Below are 18,719 nucleotides of genomic sequence, written 5' to 3' on the forward strand. Positions count from 1 at the left end.
ATTAGTTTCTTCCATTTGGGTAATTTGAAAGCATGGCAAAGTCATTTGATCTTGGTTTTCGATGCCGATTTTGATAGCATCTCAAGTAACACCAACACTATGAACAAAGATTTTGATGATATCTAGAAGGCTCAGCCATCCCCGGAGAGGTCTGGGCAACTAGGTAATTGCTGGGGAGGCCTGAGCTCTCGCCAGCCGTTAAGTACCTGAGAATTGTGGGACTTGCTGATTTTTAGGCTGCTACCCATGGCTTGTCACATGAAAAACTAAGGTGCCTAATAAAGTTGTTTGGAGGAAGACATCGCCAAAATCCATGAAATTTTCGGCTTAAACCCTATTTCTGCCAAAGTTAAATGAGTTATTTAATTCAGTTCAGAACTTAATTTGGGGTACATAGACAGTTTCATTTTTCTTTCTTTTTTTTTAATATAATGACCAAAAAAAGTCTTCTTTTGAAAAGGACAATTTACTCATTTTTCACAGACAGGATTTATCTTATCACTTGCACAAAGAACACTTTACAACTGCGTACGACATTTTACTTCTTTAAAGCATTTTTACATTTATTACTTCAACTTAATAGCACACCATCATAAGAGAGGCTGATGAAATACTGGTATCCACTTTTTAATTTTTTTTTTTTAATTTTCAGGCATAGAGCTCCTGAACGGCAGAACCAGGATTAGAAACGGAGCCTTGCAGACCAATGGACATACTACTTCACCAATGCATGCAATTCATACTAGTTGGTGACATGTGCCATATGTGACAACTGATGGAAATTCCATGGACATGATTCACCTTTAGTGATCAAATCTACCTTAATGAAAATATTCATTGATAGCTTTGGTCCCGGTCCAAAGATTGGTCTGTGGTATAACTGGGCACTGAGATAACAGGGGTTTCAATAGTGCCCCAGGTGATTCTAACATACAGGCAAGATTGAGAAACACTGCCACACACAAATATAGATTTTGATGCGCATACCCATGTCAGAATTTTTAAAGTAGAGCAGTCAGTGACAAAAGCTTTAAATGAGATCCCGTGCCTGAAATATCTAAATCGTTTGCACCCTCTTTCCTACCCTCCTCAAAAATGAGGGCACCAACGAAATGATTATGGGGCCACTTGTGTGCTGAGGTATCCAGCTGCAGTTCAGCCCTCTCTAATGCCCATAAAAATGAATAATGCATGCTCTAAAATATTGGTAATAAAAGGCAAAAACATAGACTACAAACTCAATGGCCTGAATCAATAGATTATTCTGCAGAGACTGCTGTATTGAGAAACTGAAAGAAAGTACTTTTCAAAGCATAAATATTTTAATCACTCTCTAATTCTACTTCTCTTATATAAATAAAAAACATCCCATCTGCTGCTTCCCAAGTCTGGAGGAGCAGGAAGACAGCTGCCTTTCCAAACACTCACTTCTGACAGTAGCCTTAACTACCAAGCACTAGACTACAAACTAGGATCCAAGTAAGGTGGGTTGTAGAAGAGATTCTGGTGTCTGCTGGAATCTAGTATTGTTTGTTGGAAAAAATCAAAATTTTGTATTGAAGGATACTGCTTCTCCAGTAATGAGCTAAAGAAGGCAGATAGCTAAGCACTTGTTATAGAACCTTGAGTCTCAGGTGGACAGTTAAATCTGCCATGTATGCTTCTGTTCAAAGTGGCCAGAGCCTGAGATGAGGTCCAAAAAAGTTCAAAAGAAATTATGTCTCATATTGAGTTCTTTTAAGATATTTGTGAATTCATATTTGGACAATCTAAAGAAACAAGAAACACATTAAATCTACCAGTAACACCAAATCCACATTTGTTCCTAAATTCAATTGCTGCTGCTACCAAGGTAATAACAAGAAGAAAAGTGAACTGATTAAAATTTCAGCTCTTCTTTCTTTTCCAATTTATTATCTGGTAAAGCAGAGCAGAGGCTGATAGACAAGCAGCAGGAAAAATATCAGAAAGACATTCTTCACACTGAACTAGAGGCCCTCACACAGGGCCTTTCTCTTCTTATAAGTCTGGTGGGGGCAGAACAGGGACATAAAAGAAAAGGGACACAATTATATCCGTATTTGAGAAACCACTAGCAGAACTCTGTGACTGATATTATGCTAGTCTACCAGCAAAAAGAACAACAACAACAACAAGCTCATCTGTCCATGATTCATTAACTTAAATTGATACACACACCTACAAATCTAATATATGGACAATTGAAATACACATTATGGTAGACAGAATAATGCTCATCTTCCATTGATGCCCATGTTCTAACCCCCAGAATCTGTGAATATGTTACCTCATATGTCAAAGGGGAATTTAGGTTGCAGATGGAATTGAGGTTGCTAATCAGCTGACCTTAAAATAGGGAAGATTATCCTGGACTATCCAGGTGATCCAATGTAATCACAGGGGTCCTTAAAACTGAAAGATTGAGGCAGAAGAGGGATCAGAGTGAAGAGATGTGATGCTGGACCTATGATTGCTAGCTTTGAAGATGGACAAAATGGCCATGGAATGGGGTGGCTTCTAGAACCTGGAAAAGGCAAGGAAATGGATTCCTCCCTAGACTCTCCAGAAAGGAACACAGCTCTGCTGACACCTTGGCTTTAACCCAGTGGACCCCATTTTTGGCTTGGGAACTATGGAACTGTAAGATAATATATTTGTATTGTTTAAACTATAAAGTTTGTGGTAATTTGTTACAGCAATAATAGAAAACGAATACACACATGATAAAAAAGTATATAACTGATATATACTGATATCAGTATATAACTGATATATACTTTTTTATTTATCAGTAAGGCATCATAGTACTAAAAAGGCATCAGAAGTAAGGCATGCATAGTACTAAAAAAAAAAAGCAAACATAGCAAAACTATTTAATGCAGAAAACTTAAATCCCTTGTTATTCACATCCCTGATCCTTGCCTGATATCCACTCTTGACCGATGGAGACGTGTACATGGGGTAGGACCCTCTGACTCTCAGGCCTCTCGCTGCATGTCCACAGCCATAAACTGCCACCACTACTTGGCAGCATATGTGTAACACCAGACTAATGACTATGATTTGTAGACAATGCAAAAATATGGCACTAGGGCCACAATGAGAAACCTGGCTCTCAAACCTGGCTCTTCGATCTTGCTGAAGAGAGTTTTTGCAACCATATAAGGTAATTATGAAAAAAGTTTCAGAGTGACACTTTGCGAGCTTGCTATCTCCTGGCAGGACTGCACCCTGCACAGGCAGGATATCATCGCCACCAACATGAGCACATGGCCATGATGAACCACACAGACCAGAAAGCCTTGCTCACCTGCCTCCTCCAGCCCTGCTCACCTCCTCCAGACTGAGGCCTCTGGTTTCCCTTGCTAATGATCTATTTTTGGGGATTCATGTCCTAAACTTTAAGTTCTATAGGATTAAGTGTCTAAATGCTCATCCCCTTGGGCCATTCCTATGCAAGAATGTGGTAATATTTTCCACATACCCTACCTATGCGTAGATCAACAACAACACTTGCATTATTGCCATTTATAAAAATGTCAATTTCTGTAATTCAGGAGAAGCAAGAGGAATGAAATCCTCTCAGACAGAAGACAGACACCTGATGTCAGAACACATGACAGCCAGTGAGGCCTCCTTCTCCGGGAGGAATGGGTGTCTCCGGCACATGAAAGCTGAGGACCAGATGGCTTTCAGAAACACTGCGGTACATGAAGAGTTAACTGATCCAGGGGCAAAGGTGGCCATGGCCATTTCAGAGACTATTGATTTAACTCCCCACTTTTTCTGGCTTGATTATACAGAAAGGCCTCCCTGCTCCTTTCCTCTCTCCCAGGGATGTTTGCACCTGAATTGCAAACTCTCTCATAATCAAGTGAAGTACACTTAGGAAGCTGTAGTTATAATCACAAGGGAATTAATGGGCTTCTTTCCTCCACTTCCCTTCCTGAATCATGCCTGTCCTTGGGCATAGCTGCTCAGACCCTTGGCAGCTCTAGCTGGCAGCCTCAAGATCAGTGATCTTCATAAAGGGGCATCACTGGAGCTGGTTTCAATAAATTAAACAGACGGCACAGGACGACTGAGATGGAACGGCGTTCGTCTGCTATAACTGCAGGTATGTTCGTTATGCTGATTGAGACAGTCAGGTTAGAACCTGTCTAAGGCTTAGGGAAGAGCATCATTTCCTTTTCCTTGTTTTCTTTCTTTTCAATCAATATTGGTTTAAGATGCCACAAATCAGAAATATGGTGGAAAAGGATGAGATGTGAATTCAGAGAAAAGGTGACAGAGAGACAAAGATCAACAAGAATATCAAGTAGAGTTGGAATTCAGATATTATGTTATGTCTCAAGCACAAGCCCATGAAGGCCCCACAGGATGACTGTGAGACCAGACCCTTAGACTCTTAGAAAGAGTCATGTCCCTAGTGCCAGGTCAGTGGGCATGGGTGATGGGGCCAACCATACCCAGAGCCATACGCAGTAGCAAAATAGAGATATGGAAGGCCTAAATACACCTGTACCAACCATCACTTTTTATCAGCCATGTTATTATTGTTAACAAGGCCTTTATCTAAGGATAAAGATTTTGTTTATCTTGAAAAGCATACATGGCACTTCTGCTTCCTCTAAACTGGTCAACATTCTTCTCTCCACCCAACATCCACTCACAAACAGAAACGTGAAATTACACTCTCATAGACAACCAAAGGACATCTCCATTCAAAGAATCAAATGCTTTCTGTAAACCAGAAATGTTCCATATAAACTTAACTTCCTGAAAGAGATCTTGCATTTTAATAAAAACCCTTTATGACACAGCAAAGGGCAGATTATCTCAACACATTCATAACCCACAAAGAAACCAAGTGACCTCGACAGAGCAGTCTTCCTGATCTCATTCTCTCCATGGCAGCCACTTGTACAGGTGGAGGGAAGGCATTTTCCCCAATAGATCTTGCAATAACAAGGCATCCCAGATTAATGCCGTTAAAGGAAAAAGTTCATCTAGACAATGCTTCTCAAGAAAGGGTCTCTGCTGGTGCCTTTCCAGCTTAGTAAGCCAAAAGGAACAAAGCTGCACCAAGCTTATCCTTAGGGAGCTGAGAGCACCACCAACACACAGCTTCATGTCTATGTAGGTATGTCTTTCTTTCTCCATTCTCAAAGCAACCTGAAATCACAGTCTTCCTCATTTTCCCAATTTGCCAACTGCCTTCCACACAGCTAAGGGACCACGCAAAGGTGAGACTCCTTTGGGGACACAGGAAGCTACTGCCTCTGCTTCAGTTTAACCTTACCTTGTTGAAGTCTTCAGAAGTTGCCCTCATTTCCTTCCATGTCTTGTTCAGGAGCTGGATACAGATGCAGAAAAACTCCTCAAAGGATCTGTCGTGGGTGAAGAACATCGGGTGGAAGTCGTTGCAGGTCTCACTAGCTGAAGAAAAGAGAAGGGAAATAAGGGGGGAAGTTTGAAAAGTGAAATGAGAGGACACAGCCATATGTAGATGTCCCAAAGAAAGATGACGGGAGGCATATTTGGCTTAAGCCACAGTGGAAAAAAGGCATTTTGAAAAAGCAACCTAAGGATAGTCCTGGTGCAACTTGGAAGTTTAGGGTCAGATGGTCAGACCTACTCTTAGGCACATATTTTGACTGAAGGAAGTCAGCTCCCAATCCACCCATAACATGACTCTTATAGCTTTGTTCCAGGATCCCTGGTGTTGAATATGAGCTCTGTATCTGCCCTCTTGGCCATATAAAGACTATTCAAACTGCCCTCTCAGTCACAGCTACTCCATCACCCTTAATTTCCCCTTTCTCAAAGAATAATTGGCAGAAGATGAGCTTTCCCAAATATACAATTAATTGCAACTTTGAAAATAGCATCCTTGATGATTTCTCCAGGGGGCTCTTTTCTCTCTTTAGGCAGTGAGCAGGGGACTTTTGCGATCATTAACCATCTGATGCCATTAACCATTTGCTTTACATTTCCAGACACAGATGGCTGGAGGTCAAGGCAACCCAAATAGCTTTGAAAGCCGAAACTGGTCCGGTCCTGGACAAAACTATGAAGTCAGCCAGACTGCCTTCAAGCCTCCCCATTGCAGAGCTTCCTCGGGTTAGACCCAGTGCTCTGAGCTCTAGGTGTGCCCACCACTCTCCTCCTTCCCAGTCCAGCACTCCAGCCTGTCCCTTCTTCCCAGCTCTCTGTTAAGCTTACATCTTTATAGCCTTTTTACATACATCTCATTTGATCTTTACGGTGCCTCTTACTGCTCATGTCTCATGGATGAGGACACTGGAGCCCAAGGAGCTAGGCTTTGTGATCCGCAAACCATATGCTAAGGCTTTTAAAAAGCAAATATGTAGGGCCAGCCCCATGGCTTAGTGGTTAAGTGCGTGCGCTCCGCTACTGGCGGCGTGGGTTCCGATCCCGGGCGCGCACCGACGCACCGCTTCTCCGGCCATGCTGAGGCCGCGTCCCACATACAGCAACTAGAAGCATGTGCAACTATGACATACAACTATCTACTGGGGCTTTGGGGAAAAAAAAAAAAGGAGGAGGACTGGCAATAGATGTTAGCTCAAAGCCAGTCTTCCTCAGCAAAAAGAGGAGGATTAGCATGGATGTTAGCTCAGGGCTGATCTTCCTCACACACACACACACACACACACAAATATGTAAGTTGTTAGGTACAGTGAAAGAATTTCTATTTTAATTGGAATTTCTTTAAAGACTAATTCATCTTCAAGGCCCCAAATGGTGAATTTTAAGGTCCGGAAACCCAGCAGTAGTCATGTTTACAGTAGAGACCTTCTGTACTTGGGGAAAGCACTGGTGCCCCCTATGGGGTTGAACACCAATTCCACTTACAGAGAATGCTCTGGTGCAGGCCGCCAGGGAATGAACCCTGATCAAATCTAAGGGGACATGCTCTGCTCTGGCAGGGCCACCAGCTATTATACACCAACCTCTTCTATCTTCAACCTTTATCAATACGATGAATTCCAGACCTCTGAAACAATTTAAAACAACAATAAAGTGGTGCATGTGTGTATAGCTCACCCCTTCCGAAGGGTGCAACCCACTACGAAGATAAATGAAGGTGGTTTTCTTCCAGACAAAGTAAGGGAACAGGCTAGCAGCAACGTGTAGTCATGTAGAAAAGGTTTGGTTTGGTTTTGGGGGCAGAAGATTTGGGTTGAAGTCCAGCCCATGCCAATCACGAGCAAGTCACGTCACCTTTCTGATCCTCTATCTTCTTAACTAAAAAATGGAAATGAAATCTCCTCTGCCTGCTCCATAAGCTTCAGAGAGGATCAAATGTTATGATTCAGGGGAAAGCGATTTGAAAGGATTAAAGTTGACGCAATTACAGAGAGAGGTGGCGGTGATGATGACGAATGTTGTGCCAGCGTATTGTTTCCAGGAACATGGGTTGTTCTTTGATTTCCCCCCAATACCTAGTCAAGCTTGTTCACATTTCAGAAATCAGAGGCAAGAACATGTAAGTCACCCCACCCTCAGCCTGTGTTACTGGCAGGGAGATGGCGAAAGTGAAGTTCTGACCTGAAACCCAAAGCTATTTAAGGAACTTGGAAGGTAAACACAGGTGGATTGTGTGCTTCCTGTCAGTCTCACTCTCATAAGCACTGAAGCCAATTAAATTTACAAGTCTACAGAAGCACTTTAAAACACTATCGCCATCCAAGTACTCGTTATTAATCACATTATCTTTTGTGGGTCTAGTGTGATTATTCATGTACTTTATGCCCTAGTTAAAGTTTTTATGGGATTACTGAAGCCGAGACAGCCACACAAAATGAGACCAACGAGCCCTGCTCTTGCTTGAGTGAAGAAGGAAGGAAGCAACATCATTAATAATAGGGAATATTTGTTGATGCGCCAACAACTCTGCAGGCATTACACTAACCCTCATTATATGAGCTTTTTTTAAGTGGCCCCAAATGAGCATTTGAAACCCACAGTTTAGTTGACCCAACAGCAGACTTCCTTAGTTGACATCAAGAGCTCAGGGCATTTCCTTGTGACTGCTGCTTTGAAAATTAACTTCTCCACTCACTCTCCTAGATCTCTTTGCACTCTTCCTTCAACAGAAACCAGGATCTTGACCAGCAGTCCAATGGGGCTCACAGCAAGTGCACAGCCAGAACCTGCTGATGGACAACACTTGCCATGTGATAGCAGTACCGACAACAGCCATACCACCACCACCAGCCACATGTCAGGCTCTGGATCTACATTATTGTTACTTATTACAACAAGCACATGAAGAAGATATCATCAATTTCTTTTTTTTTTTTTAATTAGAAATAGGAGAGTTAGAAAGGTTGGGTGACTTTTCCAAGGTCACATGGCTTGCAAGTGGTAGAGCTGGGATACAAACTCAGGTCAACTTCGCTCCCAAGCCCATCGTTGTTCTGTTGCACTCATTTCCTCATTCTGTTTCCCAATTAACCCTGCCTCCACTGCACCCTCTCTCCCCAACACAAATCTGAAAGAACTGCTTTTCCACCCACAGAAAATATTTATGAAGTAAAATCTTACAAGTGGCACAACTTCACTAATGCTTAGGGTGTATTTAGAGTCTGGGATTCCTCTACTTTCTCCCAAATAGTTGTGGTCTGAGTGGAGTTAGATTCAAATCACCAGGTGGAGGGGCACTAGCCTACATGCCCTATCTTAACCATAGGTCCTTCTGGCCCCATTCTGGGCAGGCTGCCAATCATCCGGTATTGTAACTGTTTCTCTCACAGAACATCACATCTTGAGGGAACACAGAGCCCTTCCATGTGAGCTACTGATCCTTAGAATGCTGGCCATGCAAGGACAGACGCTCTTGGCAAGCACGTAGCCTTTGTTCCCCTGTCTATATAGCAAGCCCCTCCCTGTTCATGGCAGTGGGTGCAGGTGCACAACTCTGTCCAGCTGGCCACTCCTGGACATTCCCCATAAGGAAGGCCCAATAAACCTTTATGTCTTGTACACCATCTCTAGTCTTTTCTTTGGTCTCTCCACAACCTATCCCGCACTGCTCACACAAGTGGGTGTGTGGCCAGACACCAGGGTTACACTCCTCTTCTGGATCTTACATCTTTCCCTGGGTCAGGTCAAGCTGCACTCTTTACAACTCTCTTAAGTACACAAGAAATAGTCTACCTGGTTCTAATTTCTACTGAACCAACTCTTTTACCTTCCTCAAGATATTCTCAGCTTTTGCCACATGCCAAGTTTCCCCCAGATAGTCAGTCACTGGCGAAGAGTCACACTGGATGAATTTATTTAGCTTATTTCAAGAAACTAACAGGTTGAGTTCTGTGTTAATAGAACTCTAATTTTGTTCATTGCAACAATGTGCCCACCTGAAAAAAACTACATCTCCCATCCTCTCTTATAACTAAGAGTGGTCATTATGACCCAATTCCAACGAATAATAGATAAATGAAAATTGCTGGGTAGAGTTTCCAGGAAAGACCTTTAAAAGGGGGGAAGACTTGATTGGCTTGTCTCTTTTGCCTCTGCCTTCACACTTCAACTTCTCTATGTTTGGAACACAGGAGTGATGACTGTAGCTCCTGCAGCTATTTTGTCAGCATAAAAATGAGGGTTATACCCTAGAGTAGAGACTTAGAAGGAGCTCCTGATGTGAAGTGACTATACAAACCCCGAAACGCTCCCCTGAGGAATTCTTTGTACATGATTTGTTTAAGCCACTGTTTCCAGGTTTTCTCTTACTCTTACACATATGAAATTACTGATACGGAAACTTAAACTAATGCAAGCACACAGTCATTAGCATAAGAGAGCACATGTTAAAGATTACTGGAGGCCATAGAAGAAGTAGGAATGAGGAAGCAGGATGGTGGACCTGCACTCAAAGACCAAATTTGATGATCCTTAGTATACTATGTAACCTTAGACAATTAAAATCCCTGAATCCGTTTCTTCATCTGTAAAATATATGACCATATAAGGTTTGTAAGCATCAAATTAGATTATGTATATAAAGCATGTGGTAAGGTGCCTAGCACATAGTATAGGCTTAGTAACCAGTGGCTATTAGGTATTATTTTTATCATCATTATCAGAGCATTATATAGCTTCTTAAAGACTTTGACAATTCTAGGATATAAAGAAGGAAAGAAAAATCTGGTAAATGGACTTTGGGGTCCTATTGATATGGAGGGGGTGGGTTCTACCAATCATTCTTGTTTCTTTTTTATTATTGAGGGATAATTGACACATAACATTCTATTGGTCTCAGGTGTACAACATAATGATTTAATATTTGTATATACTGGGAAATGATCACCACAATACATCTAGTTAACATCCATCACCAAACAAAGTTACAAATTTTTGTTGTTGTTGTTGACTCTCTGAATCCTCAATAACAACAAAGGTACTACTATCATCCCTATCAGATAGAAAACTGAGGAATAGTGAAAGTTAAGAAACTTGCAGTGAAAGGTCCAGGAATCAAACCCAGCATTCTATAACCAGAGCCAGTGTTGTCAACTTCCAAATGGCTAGCTATCATCCTAGACTTCTTTAAAAGACTCATCCCTTGCAGTGAGGAATGGGCAAACAATAAATCAAAAACAATTTGTTCCTTGACATGTTACATAACAAACAATGAAAAGAATTTGATGTATTTTGGGATTTATGACTCCCTGTTTTAAGGGTATTCCCGTATTATAGGCAAGGATAAAGTATTAAGTATTAATATAAATTTTTCCTCTAATATGTTCAAATTACAGATATTCATGATTGAGAATTATCAGGCAGGAAGAACACATCCAGATTATTGGATCTGTTTTCCTTTCCCACTTTGTAAGGTAAGAGCAGTGAGAAAGGCAAAATGGCTTGCCTGAGAGTTCATGATGGCAGAAAGAGGGCAAACACGCTGGGAGCCAGACTGCTGGGGTTCAAACCCTGATTCTATCACCCACTGCTGAGTCACCTGGGCAAGCCACTTCATCTGTCCATGCTTCAGTCTTTTCATCTGTAAACTGGGGGCAACAGCAGTATGAACTTCATCAGGTTGCTGTGAGGATTAAATGGGAGTCACTACAAGAAGTTAGCTCAACGCAAGTGTGAGCCAACAGGATTATCATGTTCACCGTATATCAGGTGGACCCTGGCCTGGGCCATCTCATTGACAAATGTGAGCTTGCATAGCATACAGGGATGGATTAAGTCTCAAGAATAGGGTCTTTAACTCAGAGGTTTAAACAAACAAACAAATAAAAGCAGAGAGGGTGAAGTTATCAGAGCTTTGTAGGGAAAATAAAAATACTTACTGAGAAAAAAAGTATTGAATTATCAGGCAATGATTTTACAAATGAAATTTAGAGAGAAACCTTCAATGAGACAAAAATAGTAAGACATTTTTTTAAAACAAAATTGTTTTTTAAGCGTATTATTTTTAACACAATGAGATTCTACTGTACAATTTAAAATGAGTCAACTTAATGGTCTTTTAAGTCAGGAATATTAAGGTATTTTCAGGTATGAGGATAAAATGGGTTCTTATTAATTTGCTGGCATCTAATTCATTTATAAACAGGCCAGCTTTGAAAGCAGCTATAATCCATGCACATATGTTTTAAAAATAAAAATACAAATTCTGTGCACTTACGTAGCACTTTGCCTTTCAAAAGAGATTTGTTGGGGCCAGCCCCATGGTGTAGCGGTTAAGTGCGCGTGCTCCACTGCTGGAGGCTGGGGTTCGGATCCCGGGCGTGCACCGACGCACTGCTTGTCAGGCCATGCTGTGGCGGCGTCCCATAGAAAGTAGAGGAAGATGGGCACGGATGTTAGCCCAGGGCCAGTCTTCCTCGGCAAAAAGAGGAGGATTGGCAGATGTTAGCTCAGGGCTGATCTTCCTCAGAAAAAAAAAAAAAAAAGAAGAAGAAGAAGAAAAGAGATTTGTTTCTATTTCCCATTGTATAATGTGAGGTGAGGCAGGTACTGTCGTTAGAGTTTCAGAGAACAAGGGCTACTGCAGCGCAGCAAGTAAACAAGGAAAGACGAATACAGAGAACGGGTTCTAGTACTGCCCTGTGACCTTGAGAATGTCATCTCAGCTCCCTGGGCTCCAGGTTTCCTGCCTGTAAATGAGATAGGTTGATAAAGTTCCTGCTAAGTCTAAAATTCTAAGACTACACACACACTCACACACATGCACACACATACACTCACTCACACACCAGATAATGTATTTTCAGCTCCCTAATGCCCTTCAATAATTATAGAACTTAGAGATTGCTCCTGCACTGAACTTTATTTCCTAAATTATTATTTCCTTAAATGACAAGAGGCCTACACATTTCATTTAGGGTGTTAAGCCATCAAAGTGGCATTTGATAGGCTTAGAAAATGTTTGATGAACTAGTATTTACAGAAAATTGTTAGTTGTTCTTACACCCTTTTAACCTATTAATATCACCTACTGCAGACCATTACATAAGAAAATTACTTGACTAAAGATAGAATGACAAGATGACACAGGCAAATGCACATAATTTCTGCTCTTTCATGGGAATTTTCTAAGACAAATATAATTTTTGAGATGCTGAAAAGCTCTGTTCCACGCTTTCTATGACCCTTGCTATGTTAAGAGAGACTGTGAACTCATTTACAAGTGACTACAGGGACGCAGATTAGGGAGGCTCCAGGAAAATTCTGAATATTTTTACCAAAAGAGAGATAAGCACTGGTCTAATACAAAGGGCATTTTGTTTTAAAACTATGAGCTACAGGAAGAAGGGGATAAATCATATACACACAAAAGCATTGAATACATGAAAACCACCAGAGCGATTGTAAAATCTTACTAGTTATTCACAGCATGGAAACTCAGATTAGAACTATTTGTGGCTCTAGGGTCAGCCTGGATAATATATTTATGAATTCTCAGATGCAAATGTATATTTATACCTTTATACCTTTGCAGAAAATCTTACTCTGTAGCCTTTGAGTTTTCTATTTTTAGATCTGGTATTCTTTAATAGCTTGGTTTTGGAGTTTTGCTACTGTGTGGGAAGATTTTAAAAGTTCAGAACCTTTTGTAGGTGGAAGAAGTGAAAAGAGGAGCATGAGGGCAAAGAATTTGAAGCTCCCCCACTGCTGCTGAGTTCTGCCATGTAGAAGCTCTCACCCCTGCTATTTCAGGATAGGGGATCAGAGACTTGGACACTGCTCAGCTCTTCCTAGCTCCTGCAGCCTGGTTTAATGGAACTCTGGAGATTCTTTTCTATCCTCTATCAGCCTAAAAATAGTATGAAATGTACAGTGAAAAGACACACAGTAGCTAATCCAATGCTCCATTGTTCACCTTCTCTTTGGGCCTTTTTTTAAGGACATGGAGAGAGACAAAAATACCGACTACTATTAGGGCTGAAAATCAGATTCTAGCACCAAAAGACAGCTAATTCAGCAAGAACAACCTGAGGCCACATCCCAGGCATGCAGTGTGTGTTAATAAAAGAGCAGAGGTTCTGGAGCAAGGATGGCCTGGTTGCAAATCTTGGTGTCAATATTTAACGGTAATGTGACCTTGATCAACTTATACTTCCTCTGAACCTCAATTGCCTCATTAAAAAAAAAAAAAAAAAAAAAAGACAATGCGTCCTATCTCATCAGATTGCTGCTAGGATTAAATGTAAAGCAATAAGTGATTCATATATTAACAGATAAAATGGCACTCAATAAAGGCTAGTCATTACCAGTTTTAATAGCAAAATAATTATTATTGTATTTAGCTAACATGACAAATTTGGAGGAATTATATTTTCAGATACAAAGACATAAAATGACAGTAATTAAAACAGCTTGATATTGGTTTATGGATTAAAATATGGATTAAAAAAAAAAAAGACAATGGAATAGAATAGCGAGTCCAGACACAGACCTGTATATACCGTCACTAGATTTATGAAAAAGGTAACACTACAGTGGAAAAAATTTTCAATAACTTGTGCTGGGCCAATTGTATATGCATCTGGAAAAAATGAATTATGACTCCCTACCTCACACCATCCACAAAAATCATCTCCAGGTAGACTACAGATTTCAATGTGAAAGGAAAAACAATGAAGATTCTAGATAACAGGAGAATATATTCATGACTTTGAGGTGAGCAAAGATGTCTTAAACAGTATCAAAAAATCATTAACCCTAAGGAAAAATTTGATTGGATTATATTAAAATCAAGAACTTCTGTTCATCAAAAGATATAATAAGGATGGCAACCTCAGAGTAGGAGAAAAACTTGCAACATTATCTGACTATAACTGGTATCCATAATATATAAATATCTCTATAAATCAATAAGAAAAAGACGACAATACAAAAATGGGCAAAATGTAAATAGGCACTTCAGGAAATAGAGTGTCTAAGCGGTCAATAACCACATGAAAATGTGCTCAGCTGTTTTAGTCATCAAGGAAATACAAATTTAAACAACAATGAGATACTTTCAAACATCCATGAGAATGGCTACAATGACAAGAGGGAAAATACTAAGCGTTGATAAGAACATGGAACAAATGGAATTCTCAGACATTGTTGATGGGAGTGTAAACTGGTTCAACCACTTTGAAAAACAGTTTAGCAGTATTTAGCTAAGCTAAAATATTCATGCCCTATGATACAGCAATTCTACCCAAAGATATAAACCAAAAGGAATGCACACGTATGTGCTCCAAAAGAAATGTACATGAATGTTAATAGTAGCACTTGTTCTACCAAAAACATGAAACAACCAAAATATCCATCCAAAAGATTAGATAAATATAGTTTATTCACAAAGCAGCATACTTACTACAAAGAAATGATTTAAACAAACAAAAAAAAAACTATGCTACATACAATAACATGAATGAATTGAAAACATAATGTTGAAAAGAGCCATACACACAAAAAAGTATACTATATGATCCTATTTATCTAAATCTCAAAACAGGCAAAATTAATCTTTGGTAGTGGAAACAGGGTATTATTCTTTTAGAGAAGGGAAGAAATTTGGGAGAGGGCAGCCCAAGAGGGTTTCTGATGGTTGCGTAATTCTATCTAGATCAAGCTAGTAGCTAAATGGGTAGTTGGTGGTTGGAAAACTCATTAAGCTGTGTTATGCTCTTAGGATTCTATGCATTTGAATTATACTTAGATAAAAAGTTAACTCAAAAGTAGAATAAGAGCTTTCCAGGTGAATAAGAAGGGACAATGACATTTTAGACAGCATAAAACTATTTCATATGATTTAGGTGGGCTTTTCAGAAGCAGAGCTGTGTTTGCCCTCCCATCACCTCTGGAACCAGAGATTGGCATTTCATGTAGCCTGGCTTACTGGCTGGATAAAAAAGCATAACCTGTCTATGCAGGCATCCTAGTCCAATTATCTAACTGCTATCAATTTCTAAAGTTGGTCAGAGGTACCTCTTCACACCTGGACTGTAGTTTAATTTCATCTGTTGGATGGATAAAAGAGTATATGCGTGCATTTTCTTTTTCATTTTCTTAGATTTAACTGGTTGTGTTTGAACTCTAAGAAGTATCACAAGTTTCTATTAAATGATTTCTCTTCCTTCCTCCTTCACTTCCTTCACGCACTCACTTATAGGTCCTTCCATCTTTCTTTCCTCCCTCCCTCCTTCCCTCCCTCCTTCCCTCCCTCCTTCCCTCCTTCCGTCCTTCCTCCCTCCCTCCTTCCTTCTTTCCTTCCTTCCTTCCGCCCATCCATCCATCTGTGCATGTGCATGTCCATGTGTCCATCCATCCATCGGTCCATCCATTGGTCCATCCATCTATCCATCCATCCACCCATCCATCCATCCATCCATCCATCCAACTAGCAAGGTGATTAAGAGCACGGCCCTGGAGCCGGGCTGCCTGAGTTTGGATCCTGGCTCTGCCACTCATTATCTATATGACCTTGAGCTCATGAGCAAGGAGAGATGAGGGAATGATGAGGCTGAAGAAGCAGGCAGGCATCAGATCATCGAATTCTTTGTAGACCACATTAGGGAGTGTGGGCTTTATTCCACATACAATGGGAAGCCATTAAAGGGGTTTAAATAGGAGTGTGATAAAGTAACAACTTCCCATCTCCTTTCTTACTCTACTTTTTGTCTGTTTTTAATGGAATTAAAATTCAGGTAATTTGAGGATTCCTGTTATTCTGATACCCATTTACTTGATATTTTAGTGTATTAAGGACGAGTGGTGAACCAGATAAAAACTTTAGTGCTAAGTGGTTAGGAGTGTTGGTTCTGCAATTAGGACTGCGGCTCGAATTCTTCTCTTCATCTTGACTATGTGATCCCAACCAAATCCTTTAATTTCTCTAAGTTTCTCTTATTGTGATAACAATAACAGCAACTTATATCTTGTAGAAATGAGTAAAGATATAGTGAGAAGATTCCCATAAAACACTTAGCACAGTGTCTGGCATATAATAAACACCCAATAAATGTTAGTCAAAAAACATTGTGCAGAATACAAATATAATGTGTAATATTTCCCCCAAATCTTGAATTTAATACAAGATTTAGCCTGTGGTGAAATCTTATTTACTATAACCTCCATTCTTGAAGGTAACCAGTCCCCTAGAAAGTTATAGAGCAGCATGCCCATCACATCTCATGAGACGTTTAACCAGAAGAGAAAATGTGCAGAAATTGCAGTAAATTAAGATTTCTGATAAGGGTGAGGTAGGTGACCCCTGGAAGTTTGCTAATAACTGAAAAATGGTCTCATTGATATGCTTTGCCTTAGCTCTTTTCCTTTGTCCTCTGGCTAAAAGAACTAAGGCACGCAGGAAAATGGAACTCGGATCCTTGACACCTTATCTGTTGGCAAAATAATCATTCTGGATCCACTTTTAGGTCTATGAAAGGGTTCTTTCTTGATCCGAAGAAAAAAAAAGAGCTGGAAAAATATGAATTCTTTGGGAAGGAGTATCAAGTTTGTGGTGTGAGTTAGCAATGCAAAACCAAGTGTGAAGCACACTTATCTTGCTAAACATATTTTATTTACCTTTTGGGGGTGGTGTGGCTGGAGCATTGGGAGGGTACACTGGAAAACTAGGAGAGAGGAAAATTCTAGTTGGGTGGTGGATAGTCCAACGCAGGGCAAATGAAAGCATATTCAAGAAGTGAATTCTACAAGCCCTTGTTAAAACTTCTTTTGGAAGAAAATTATTCTGAGAAGTGGCACATTAAGAGGTTGTCATACGGCAAATTTAGCATGGATATAAACAATTGCCTGTCTGACCATGTAAGATGGGCATTCGAGGGTTATGCTGGGGTAGAGGCAGATTAAGGAGCAACTGGGATGTGCCTCACTGAAGACACAGCAAGAACTGTGCGTGCCATCACGTGACCATGGATTACGCCTTGACCCGGGGCTCAGAGCCATAGCCAGGGGCAGGGAGCCAGCAAAACGGGCTAAAAATAAATAATCCTGACTTCGATAAATGCGAAATTAAGGAAAGAGGACACGCCAAGGCTTGCTCATCACACAGAGCTTCTTTCTTGTCTTCAGTGCTCAGTAAACTACTCCCCTTAAAAACTCAGTGAAACAGGTAAAGGGACACATATGTATGTTGACGGATAAAAACTAGATCATTGGTGGTGAGCACGATGCAGTCTATACAGAAACTGATATATAATAATGTACACCTGAAATTACACCATGTTATAAACCAATATGACCTCAATAAAATAATTTAAAAAAAAAACCCTCAGTGATTACCTGTAGCTGTTAGGATAAAATGCAAATGATTTATTTAGCAAGGCCTTCAACACTTCCCAGTCAGAGCCTACTCCACACTTCTTTTCTCTGACCTACGACTGAACCGTAAAGTCAATCATAGTTTCTACCTCTTCATCAAATAAACCACCTCTGCTTGTATTTCCACACGTTAAGTTCTTCAGTTTCCCTCTTCATGGAGCCCATTGAGTGGTCCTCCAAAGCCCACCCCTTTGTTAAATGCACTTCACTCTGAAGCCTTGCCCGACTGCCTCTTCCTTTGTGCTTCCCCAGCCCTTTAATTTTCTCCACCTGTTTGGACTTCCCCTCCTGATTATGAGGCTACAAAAAATAGCAACCCTGACTTAGTAATTCTGCATTCTTTATGGTTCTCACACGGCGCCTTCCTCAAACACACGCCTGCACTCCCTTCCTCGGTATCCTGCCTCCTTGTGCCTCCAGCACATGCTTTTCTTCTACATGGTTTTCACTACGCCCACTCTGTGCACTGCTTATAGGGCAGGATGAGGGATGTCCCCCAACTTTTGTACAACACACGTCTTGCACCTCTGCTGTGATATGGGCACTTTGGAAGGCTCCACACACACTTCACCCGCTGCCTTAAGCAAGTCCAACCTGCAAAATGACCCAGTCCTCTGTCCTCTCTCCCCCAATTTTCTGAAACCCAAGTGTAGGTGTTCTCTTGAGAGAACAATGAGGAACATTATAAAGGAAGCAAATTTATTACATAAATTCAACAGAAAAGAAAAACAAATGTGATTATGTTCCTAAAATACAGAGACGTAACCCTCCTCTGTAGATCAACTGCCAACACCTAGTCCCTGGCAGGGGGGTCCCTTTACGTTCCCACCCACCTCATGTACCACACACCCATGAGCACCGGGCTTGCGCAGGAG

At 40.7% G+C, this 18,719-nt stretch overlaps 1 protein-coding gene across 4 annotated transcripts in view; it reads right to left on the reverse strand.

Moving 5' to 3' along the window:
- The window catches only part of ELMO1 (engulfment and cell motility 1), a 525,628-nt gene that overhangs the window by 152,069 nt on the left and 354,840 nt on the right, over window positions 1–18,719 (reverse strand). For all 4 annotated transcript variants that reach the window (XM_058528310.1, XM_058528301.1, XM_058528318.1 and 1 more), the window contains one exon: window positions 5,324–5,460. In XM_058528310.1, the coding sequence (XP_058384293.1) occupies window positions 5,324–5,460 (137 nt within the window). The remainder of the gene's footprint in view (window positions 1–5,323; window positions 5,461–18,719) is intronic.

This window comes from Diceros bicornis, chromosome 3, assembly GCF_020826845.1.
Source record: "Diceros bicornis minor isolate mBicDic1 chromosome 3, mDicBic1.mat.cur, whole genome shotgun sequence".
In the NCBI taxonomy this organism is placed as follows: domain Eukaryota; kingdom Metazoa; phylum Chordata; class Mammalia; order Perissodactyla; family Rhinocerotidae; genus Diceros; species Diceros bicornis.